At 32.6% G+C, this 11,823-nt stretch overlaps 1 protein-coding gene across 1 annotated transcript; it reads left to right on the forward strand.

Moving 5' to 3' along the window:
- Positions 1 to 416: 416 nt before the first annotated feature.
- LOC136273853 (uncharacterized) lies at positions 417 to 11,565 on the forward strand. The gene is made up of 3 exons (XM_066079532.1): positions 417 to 734; positions 981 to 1,190; positions 10,620 to 11,565. The coding sequence occupies exons 1-3, from the start codon at positions 473 to 475 to the stop codon at positions 11,411 to 11,413; spliced, it is 1,266 nt and encodes a 421-aa protein (XP_065935604.1). The 5' UTR covers positions 417 to 472; the 3' UTR covers positions 11,414 to 11,565.
- The last annotated feature ends 258 nt before the right edge of the window (positions 11,566 to 11,823 follow it).

An 11,823-nucleotide genomic window follows, 5' to 3' on the forward strand; every position in this document is an offset into this window, starting at 1 on the left:
TATAATAATTTGCTTGATTCTACTTTTTTTGATACAAAAAGCTGACTTTCAGATACTTTAAACCATTAATTGACTATGATTACAGTTTTGTCGTTTGTCGACATTTTGATTATGCTATATGGTATTGGATTGATACACAATATGATGCAAAATATGCGCTTAAATATCATAAGTCTACATTTTTTCGATTAGATTGCCCCGAAGACAAAAAGTGAAACAAAAAGAGAAAAATAAAAAGTCAAAATTATTTTCTGTTTCAATATTCATCTACTTCTGTTGTTGCATATCTGTCTCAATCTTAATAAGTATAGATATACAGCTGTTTTAAAAACCATTGTTATTAATTCTTATTTAACCTAAGATGTTATTTAAAAAAAAGCTTTAGAGAATTTAAACTGTTAGCAAATGTAATGCTTAAATCAAACGATGTTTTTTTTTTCCAGGCAGGGGTTATAAGGAAGTTCAGTTTCATATGGCTCAAGGCTGTTTAAGGAAATCCAGATTATGTATTAGAGCTAACGCTATAGATGCCGTTTGTTCTATAGTGGGATGCCATCTAACGGACATTAATGGACATTCCTATGACGAATCCAACAATTACTTGAATTTAAGAATTAATGAACTATTCTTGAAAAAACTTCTATCATTGACACATGAAGAAAAAAACAAACTTAGGAAACTATTTGACTATTTCATTGTTGACTATATAACAATTTATTTGGAACGTACAAAAGGTAAATACCGCTGTGTCATCAAATAAGTTGTATTCACTTTAAATTATTTTTGGATTTCTTTTCGCGTATCATCACAATATTCAGACATAAGTAATGAATGATATTTAACATCAAAGTGTATCTACAACTTTAGTTTGCATTTGCAGATTAATCTACATTGCGTTTTAACAATACTCATTCTTGAAATGTCGATGCAATGTGTTTTCCATTCTTCTCAGTATAATGATAAATTCTTATTCAAAACAGAAAATTTGAATGCATCGCACCATAACGTCACCCACATAATGGATGAGAAAACAGCAGATCGATCCAAACAAGGATATGTTAATTTGAGTGAATATGACAATATCGGGGCTTCTCCTTCACCCAGGCCTTCTGCAATTTCTAAACTTATAAAACCTTGTTTTGCACTTAAAGGAAAGCCATATCAGGAAGATTTGGATAACTCAAATTCAGGTGAGAAAGATTTCTTTTGCATAAATATTACATGATTGAATTTTCGTAAATGTATTATCATATTTTATCAGCAGTGCTTTATTTTGAATATAATAGTAGATTTTTTTTTCTAACGAGTGAGAGCTTTATAATTATTGAATCAGCTGTTTCTTAATATTTTGCTGCTTTAGGGGAAGAAAATGTTCTTTTACTTTCTGTTGGATCGTCTTTTGGTTTTTACAAACGTTTACTGATAACAAGAAAACTGATTTTATTCTCAAATGAATATCAATATTAAGTATTAATAATATCTGTCGTACCTTTCTATTTGGCAGCTGTAATGTAGTAGTAAACGATAAATAAGTGGTCAATACACACATAATTAAAATCCTCACGTGACTTAACAAAACCCAATTATACCTCCATCCAATACTAATAACCGCAATACGCGCCAAAGTCAAAAAAGTGAAAATGCAAAAAATCAAAATTTTTATATAACAACTGCGACATTCCCCCTGCTTTTGAAACGTCTCCTGATATTTTAAGTAATAAATAATCATTACAATTAAACAAGACCTTATTAAAACACAACTACGACATTTTCATCTGCAAATTCAGACATAGTACATTTTGACGTTATTTGATAAAAGACAAAGTCTCAGTACCTGACTGGTCTTACTGTCTTTGACAATCACATTATCTCGTTAGCTTTACAGCCCTATATCTTAAACCCGGATTGGTACTACCTACAATTTGATTTTTCCGTGCACTTGTTATGAAGTAAGTCAATCAGCTATATTCATAGACATACTGAAAGATATATCGTGCGCCCCTATTGCAACCTGAACACCCACCCAGGTAAAAGTTCGAATCGCCAGGTTTAAAATACAAGGCCGTTAAGTTAGCATGCGTGGTCAAACATGAGCAGGTGTATTTATGGTACTGTCAAATCATATACTCCTGTTCAAAGATGATTGAGTACAAGTATCAGTAGGGCTGTAAAAAGTACTATTCTCAAGTTATTGGCTCTACCTTGTCTACAACAAAGAGATCACTTATGAAAAGTGTCATGCCTTAACCTTTTTTGTGGAATTACGTATACATAAATCACTGACAGAAGACCAAAAATCTTAAGACAAGTCAGAATCATCGAGCGCCAGTTGTTTTGGTATAGAGGTCTCACTAGAATCATGTAACTGCTCTTTACCTAAGCTGGTTTTAACACTTTTGTTGGGTTGTGAGTGCTCTACATCTGAGAACCTGGGGATAAAAAAAGGGTAATAGCATGTTTCTGTGGAGAAAGTTTTGTTCTTCTGGCAATACTCTTTTTTTAGCTCACCTGAACTAAAAGCTCAAGTGAGCTATTCTGATCACATTTTGGCTGTCGTCTGTCTGTCTGTCCGTCTCTCTGTCTGTCTGAAAACTTTTCACATTTTCAAAATCTTCTCAAGAACAACTGGGCCAATTTCAACTAAACTTAACATAAAGCATCCTTAGCCTAAGGAGATTTAAAGTTGTGCAAAGGGAGATAAATAGGAATTTATGAAAAGTTTTGAGAATTTTTCAGAAATCTTCTCACGAACCATAAAACCAGGAAAGCTTGTGTGGAAGCATCCTCAGGTAGTGTAGATTCAAAGTTGTGAAATTCATGATCTCCTGGGGTTGGGTAGGGCCACAATGGGGGGGGGGGGTCAAAGTTTAACAAAGGAATATACGGAGTAAATCTTTAAAAATCTTCTTTTCAGAAACTAATCAGCCAGGAAAGCTGAAACTTGTGTAGAAGTATTCTCAGGTAGTGTAGATTCAAAGTTGTGAAAATCATAATCCCCAGGGGTAGGGTGGGGCGACAATGGTGAGTCGAAGTTTAAGAAAGGAATATATAGTGTAAATATTTTAAAACCTTCTTCTCAGAAACTAATCAGCCAGGAAAGCTGAAACTTGTGTGAAGCATCCTCAGGTAGTATAGATTCAAAATTGTGAAAATAATGACACCCCTGGGGGTAGGTTGGGGCCACAATGGATTGGGTGGGGGTGGGGGTAAAAGTTTTACACAGGAATATATAGAGTAAATCTTTAAAAATCTTTTTCTCAGAAACTAATCAGCCCGATGATTCTTTATAATTGTTAAAACTTTGGCCCCAGGACAATTGTTCGGCCTCACCAGAAGGTTAAGGGTTTGATGTAGGTTTATATCCCATATATATAAACAATTGTTAAGGATCTTTTTGAGAACTGCAATACTCTACATATGATATGACTATAAAATCATCCTGCTAGAAAAGGGACTAATGATTATAAGCATAAATTATCCAGGGGGGAAATTGATTTTATTTATACAGGATCTACATGTATTATTGTACATTGTCCAAATAGTTTGTATTATGACTCCATTAAGCTGATTTTATCATACTTATTGTTCCTCAGGTGAGCGATGTGGCCCATGGGCCTCTTGTTTTAACTCTTTACACCAAACTGTCTAAAATGAGCTGATTAACAAGTTTGCAATAGTTTCTTGCCCACTTACCTGCCAGGTTTTGATTATCGTTTAGAGCTACATTGCGAATTTACACTCGGTGACCAATATGAATAGAAGACGCGCACTTATGTATCGAAATGGTACTTATGACGAACACCACTATTGGTACTTCACGTAAAGCAATTTTATTCGCAACATCTAAGCGTTGTTCATGCTTCTTCGCATAATTATCATTATTGTTGGATGTTTCTTTTGTTTCGTTATCGAGACATGAATGTGCATCATACGACAAACGCGGTTGTCTACTAAACATCCAACAGAAAGTAATATAGCCGATGCTTTCATGTTTAGTCGCATTGTACGCATGGACAAGACGTGTTACGTAGGAATTCCAATCCTCTTTCTGTTCGTCGTCCGAAGTACATGTACCGATCATTCGGATAAGACTCTGATTATATCGCTCAACCATGCAATCTTCCGTTGGATGGTAAAGAGTTGTACAAGACTCCTACCAACTTGCAGAGCTCTCTGGTGACACGACTGATGAAATTTCCCACTGTGAACTACATATATAGAAGACAAAATCAAAAGTGAACTATAAACTATTCAAAAAAGTATTTTAGCAGTGGTTTTAGCAATTTGGTTTCCCTTAGAAAAAGCTTGATCAACAATTTTTCGCCTGCCAGTGGAGGAATACATACATTCCAGGGTAACATCCCCCAACCGCAACTGAACTTCACTATATATGTCTGTCAATTCAAACAGTTTCCTAATGTCCTTAACAGTCAATTTCTCGAATTTGGACTATTTTGATTTTATAGGGCTTTCATACCGGTCATCAAAACGACTCCACAATTTTCTCAAACGTTTTGTAATTGATAGCGAGCGCAGCTTGCCGGTGTGCAGCGCCGGTGCAAAGAGAGCTCTACCGGCAAGGCGTGTGTGAATAGAAAATTCCGACTAGTTGCACATTCATTCAACAGATTTTTTTTGCGTCAGTAAATCGGACCAGTGATGCATTGTTTTAATCGTCCCAGTAGTTCCCTGTAATCATGGCAATTTTTATCACTTCACACTCTCACGAGAATCAGCAAGACAATATAAAAACAATAACTATGTATACGACATACAGTCACTGTTACCTCTAAAGTTCACCTCAGTACACTCTCAATCAAGAATAATCGAGTGACGTGACAATGGTTTACACATTGATCCGATAGATTTTTTCGGCGTCAGTAAATTTTGACCCACAATTCATAGTACCAATGGTTTCCAACCTCACGTTCTCGCGATAATCAAAGAAAAACTTATGAGAACATATAAGATGTGTGATTTCAAGAACATCATGCATGCTTTTTAAGTAAATAAAACAGTGTAGTTCGCGTACTTCTATTTTTAGGGGAGATTTAAAGAGTCAGACGACACTTAACCGTGAACTTTGACGTCACAATAAGGGGAAATTACTCTAATTGAAGTTATTGTAATCTGCTGAAATTACCAAAATGCAAAGCTAAAGAATGAGGACATTTCTTCAGATACAGGAAACAGTTGTAACTTGCACTCATTTGGATAACACGCATTAACTCACATTTATTTTCTTCATTATAATTACGGTAATTTCCTGGAACGTACACGTAGAATCGCCTTTTTTTAAAATGGGGTGGGGGTGGATGGCGGCCTCATCCAAAAAAATTTTACAAGCAAAAAGAAAAAAATCATGAAAATTCTAACCCTTTAGCTCTTTAGCAGTTCAATTGTTTCTTTATTTTCACTTTCATTTATTACATGCTCCAAATCCCAAAAAGGGGGCGGGGGCAACTCAATGGTTTTTTTTATTATTATAATCAAAAATTTTTAGGCTAAATTAAAAAAAAATTAAAAATTATTTTTTTTAAAAAGTGGAGGCGGCAAATCCATGAAAAGTCGATTTTCTCTGAGTAAATTGAAAAAAAATCAAATATGTTTTTTTAACATAGGGGGGTGCTTTATAATGATTCAAATTTTATATGTAAGTTTAAGAAAAACGTCTACTGCAAAAAAGGGGATGAACCGACGTTACAATCACTTTAAAAGAGGAGATAAAGTTCAATGAACATTTTTTTATATTAAAATCTTTATTATTCAACAACATTGAATCTGAGATTAAACTATTGTTTTACTCATAAATAAAGAAATTATAACAAATCTTATAAACTATGAACAATGAAAATTTACTGAAAAATAGGTATGTTTTACTTTTTTTTGCAATCAAATTCATTTACGTTGTTCATTTTATTTTTATTGATTTATCATAATTCATTGTTTGATCACATGCTGTGCTCGCCCCAACGGTCGCACAGTAAAACATATTATAAATATGATTGTTGATTTGAAATGTTGATATAAGCACTATTTATGCAGGTTTTCTAGAGTCAGGTTCCAGATAATGGATCAGTAAATTCAACCTTTCTGCTGGATTCACATTCAATTCTTTTTTAATAACTAATATAATAAATAATAATATGCGAACAAATATGCTAGCTTTCATGGAATGGCGTTAAAGAAGTCAAAAATAGCGGACATCCAATCTTTAACACCTTCTCTTAAAGTCTCTTGAATAGAACAAAATAATGACACATACTATTGCATTCGTCCAGCATCGTGTTTAATCATATCCTATATGTGCTGAGTCTTGAAAAACATGCTGACCTCCCACAAATGACCTGAATCAAGTTTAAAATGGTTGAAAACAAACTTTTGTATAGTATATATCTAAAACGGAATGAAAAACATGAAACAGATATTGAATATTCAGACAGATTTCATATCTTTCCCAAAAGCATGAAACAAACAATTTTAGTCCGATCTAACAACGTCTTTTTTTTTCATAACTAAGTTGTACTGAGTTTGAAGATGTATGCTACATGTAATTTCTGAAAGAATGGCGTTATTTAGGTGAAGATGGCGTTTCAAAACAATTTTATGAAAGATTTCGTAATTCCAGCTTTAGGTATCCGATCCTTAATTGCCTCAATTTCAATGAATCTGGATGCAAAACAGATATGTATCGGCTTAATACTCAGTAAACTTGGACGTAAATATCACATTCAAGTATCAATATGTAAGAGTGGAATGTGTCCTACTTAATGACCTTTTCCTTTCCTTGAAGAGTTGCCTCCCTTTGTTTTTATACTATAAAAATTAATTCTAAAAAAATCTATACGGTATAAAAAAAAATTAAAATAGTTTTTGTATTCTTTATTATGAAATACATTTTCCACCCTGCATTTATTGATAGTCCTAGTATTTAGTTTTTTATTTCAAAAAATGTGTTTGTCCCTATAGACTATAATGCAATCTTCATTAATTCATTACTGCTCAGTTAATAATTTTCTTGAAAAATTCTCTTGGTAAATCTTTTTCTACTCTAAAATGGCGTATTTCCTTTACGCCTAAAGAAGACAAAACGGAGAAAATTAACTTTTTTTAGCAAGGAGTGAAACTGCTTTTTTGTATTTCGTTAACGCGTTACAATCTAATCTGTAATCTTTCAAGAGCATATTTGTTTAATATAATTTTTAGAATTTCTATTCCTCTAAACGGCTTAAAGATATTCGATCCATTATGGGATCTAATTTTTCCAACCTTAAATATCCATCATGAATTTAATACTTTGATATTAATTTTCAGCATTTAGAGTAGAAAAAGATTTACCATTAATTTTCTTCATTTTGTCTTATTTAGGCTTATTTCTTATACAAACAATTTCTGTTTTCAGTAAAACTCGGTTAAAGCGAAATCATATGGACCAATGAATTTACTTTGTTTACGTTATATCCGCTATTCATTTTATCTGTATAACGAATTCGTAATAATTACTAAAGCGAATTTACATTAGAAAATGTTTTTTTCACCAGACTATAATTTTTGCTTATGTAGGCTTAAAGTAAAAATACATTACATTGAAACCTTTAATAATCGGTTTGTGAATTGAAAAAATTATATGCAAAAAAATTCATCCAAAGTTTTATGTGAAATGGTAGTGTGAACGTTTTAATTTGTAAAGAAATTCATTATAATGTTAAATTTCGTTATTATTTACCACTACGGAACTCAAAATCAGTTCGCTATATCCGTAAATTCGTTATATACGAATGCGTTATAACCATATGATTTTGCAAAGATTTAATAAGAATTTTATCGGGGACTTAATAAAACTTCGCTATATCTGAGAATTCGCTTTATCTGTGTTCGTACTAAACGAGTTTTACTGTATATTTTTCCTTTCTTGTTCCGAAACCTTTTTTATTATCAATGAGTTGTAGGAGCATTGACACTACGGAGGCAGTAAAGATTGCCTGGATAAGAAATAAAAATGTGTCTTTTGATCAAAATCAAGGGAAATATAAACCCCCGAAAACATCCGGTGGTACCCGTACAGCCCATATTTGCAATTGAGACCTGGAAATAATAGCCCTATAGGTCTCCTACACTGCCTTGTAATTCGTTTGATGTACACTTCAAAGAAAGAGAATGAAGATAACCGCCCACCATTCACCACAATATCGATGTTAAAAATTTTAAAAAAATGACAAAGTTCTAGTGAGCTAAATGGACACATTTAGATATGATAGAAGCCTTCAAACGCTTGTCATGAATATTTAGAAAGTCCTTTTTGTGTCTTAACGCGTGTGTTTTAAGTTTGTGTGATCATAATAAAAGGGGATATAAACCCCTAAAATAAGCCCAAACCCTTTATCAACGATTTTGAAAGTAATCTCTTTAAATATATGTGTTATTTATCTATTTAAGACTTACTATAGTAATGTTCTCTTCACAAAATTGCTCTAAAATATAGTCTATTCATGATCACATAAACAACATTACAACAACTGTTTAAAATATAGATGTATATGTATAACGTACAAACACATTTAGGTAAAAAGATTTTTTTTTAAAAATCACTTTCCCCCAGACATGTAAATAAGTATTCATATTCTTTCGTTACCTGCTTCATTAGTTTTTTTTCACGAAATATATATTATTCTTCGATTGAAAATTCATGCATCAATGAATACTGTTTATATAATTACAACAAGATTCATTCATGATTATTGTTTGTTAATCATCACACAATTTCCTCTGAGAGAGAATGTTAATTACTCATTGTGCATGAATTTGTTTTTCTTTTGTTTTCTTTTTTTATTACGAAATAGCTTTGCAACAGTAGCAACATCTGCACAAATTTCTAAACACACACGTGTAAACCTGGCAACTTGTTGCCGACGCAATTGTAAAATCGAGATAAAATAAAGTTTAGCAAACTGTGCATAAATTTTGTACATCAAATATCGTTTTTAAATTATAAGGCTATATAAAATGTTGTTAAGAATCATTCATGGTAAAGTATGAAGTACAATTCAGCAGATTTCCGTCATTTCCCGCCATATGTTGACTAGAGAAGAGACGTAACTGTTAACAATCAATTTGTGGCAATGAAGGTGTGTTTGTGTGTATTTGCTACGGATAAGAAAAACTATATTTAGTATTTCTTTACATGTTCCGTGTTTATAACTTCAAAATCAACTGAACATAGTGAAAATCGAATTAGTTTATGTCATATATCTTAGATACGGGGAAACCATTTCTATTCTTGTTTACAGCGGGGGTCATTTTTCTACGGGGGTCAATTCTCATCATTTTTAACATGAAGAAAAATATTACCTGGGTCTTTTTTCTTCAGAAAAATTCAAATATTCTACAGCAAGAGGGGGTCATTATTCTACGTCGAAAAGTGACCCCGTTCATTATTGTACGAGGTCATTATTCTTCTTTAAACCGGCTGACACGGTTTAATTTGCTAAATTAAAGTATCACATAATCCGAAAATATGCCCAAACACAGGATATGCATTGCGTTCAGTGAAATAAACACACACCAAGGTAATGATAGGGAGACAGACAAATATAAGCATGCATATACCATTTAGCCAAGATGGGATGATATATTTAAGTAATGGTTGTTTGCTGCTCAATCTAATGACCTACGATCTTATACCGTAGGCCTCCTTAATCTGATAGCTAGCAACTTCCCCACATGTTGTAGAACCTTATTCACCACATGGGTGAATGTAAACTTACCATCTCACAGTGTATTGACATTTGCAAATTTCAAATCGCTAACTTATTAAAAAAAATCATAAAAATAACATATATACCGTAGCTTAAAAATGGAAAACAGAAGAAAATTAGCACTTTTTACAAATAAGCTTCTGGATTTTTATCTATTGGTAAAGTGCTCAATTGTGATAGTCAGTTACATTATTAAGATTGATGCTATTGTCCTTTACACAATTTAGATAATTGTTATGTACAAGTATTGATTCTCCTAAATTTGTAAAGGACACTATGATACTCAAACATTTTTTTTCAGATTAAAAAGCTCTTCAGAAAACTGAAATTTGGCTGTATCCCAATTTGAAATCCAATGTTTACAAAATGTTCGCCTTTTTACTGAAAACTAATACATCTTTACACTTGGGATATTTTAATTAAGTTTGTTAGGCCAATTTGTATTGCTGGTTTTTTTTATTGAAGATATTGGAAGAGGGAATTATAATAAAATTTGACTGACCGCTACTTTTACTTATTTACTTTTACCTATTTGCTGCAATTTTTTATAGATCATCTCCGCACATAAATACACTACTGGATCAGTTAATTACTGCTCGTCGAAAGAAAATTATAAAGCTTAGTTTGTCTGCCATTTTTACCTAAACAGTTGCCATTTTTATTTATGTCAGCAATTTTTTTCCGACCCAGCACACTTTAGATATGATAAAAAAAACATACTGGACTAAATGATAATTATTGCCGTGTAAAGTTTTTTTTCCGACTTAATCGAACCAAAATAATAAATTAAGAACACAAACTAGCCAAACGTTGAAAAAAAATTATAGAATCAATAACTCGTATTTATTTCATTTTATTTTGTAGGTGTTGCATCCTCTCAACCGAAAATAAACACTGCAATCCACACTAAACGCATCAATGTGTGTATAGATGGAGTCAAACACATTTCTTGTTTGACATCAAACAAAATGTGGGTCAGTGATTTTAACTCCATAGAGGAAATCGATGAAACTGGAGAGGTTTTCATGAAACTTGACGTGGAATTCGGGGTTTACGGAAGACATACAGTAACACGTGAGGGAAACTTGTTATTCTTGAATAATTACAGTGTTTATATTTTAACATCAAATGGTGACATCCGAAACCTCTACATCAGCGCATCTGAAAATTCCTGTATCTACGCTTCTAGAATAAACAATGACATTTTTATAGGAGCGCCAAGTGTAGTGAACAGATATAGTGAGTCAAGCAAGAAATTGCATGAAATTCAAGGAGAGAATCTTTACGGAAGACCATTTTATATCACAGAGAACACGAATGGGGACATCATTGTATCCGATGAACAAAGAAAAACAATAGTCGCAGTCGATAGAATAGGTCGGCATCGTTTTGACTATAGAGGTAACCATTCGTTACCCGAATTTAATCCTCGTGGCATATGCACAGACGTATTTGGTCACATCCTGGTTTGCAATCATTCTTATCATGACCCTTCTGTTCATCTCCTTGATGAGAACGGACAGTTTCTGACGTCTCTTTTGACGAAACACCGGTTTGATGAAGATCTTCCCCAAGATGTGTGTGTAGACGACAAACACAACTTGTATGTAGGATGTGGAATCATCAATGTAATAGATGTGTACAAATATCGAACATAAGAGAGGGTAACAGCAAGGGACATTTTTGACTAATGTTACAGCATTTTTTGCTCCATGTACATATTTTCGAAATATTTTACTGTACTATGTTACATTTATATATATTCCTTTTATATAAAATATTCTTGTATATATGTTTTAGAAAAAAACCCCAGAAAAAAACAAAAATAATTGTGGCCATCAATGTTGCAATGAGATTTAAGATTTCAAATAAGTTTAATTCATGTTATATCAACTGTTTAAGTAATTAATACTTTATTTTTTTTTTTAATTCATAATGTTTCAAATGTCAGTTGTTAACTAAGTCTCACAGGAAAGATAAGTATTTTAATTACACAACTTTACATGTTTTGACTTCTTTACCTGGCACCTGTGAACGTTTTTTTTACATAATTTGAACAATGGTCATT

Source organism: Magallana gigas, chromosome 1 (genome assembly GCF_963853765.1).
Source record: "Magallana gigas chromosome 1, xbMagGiga1.1, whole genome shotgun sequence".
Classification (NCBI taxonomy): domain Eukaryota; kingdom Metazoa; phylum Mollusca; class Bivalvia; order Ostreida; family Ostreidae; genus Magallana; species Magallana gigas.

Coding starts and splice junctions, on each gene's coding strand:
- LOC136273853 (XM_066079532.1), top strand. CDS start 473: ATGGCTCAAGGCTGTTTAAGGAAATCCAGATTATGTATTAGAGCTAAC. Junction 735..980: donor TTATTTGGAACGTACAAAAG/GTAAATACCGCT, acceptor TATTCAAAACAG/AAAATTTGAATGCATCGCAC. Junction 1,191..10,619: donor TTTGGATAACTCAAATTCAG/GTGAGAAAGATT, acceptor TTTATTTTGTAG/GTGTTGCATCCTCTCAACCG.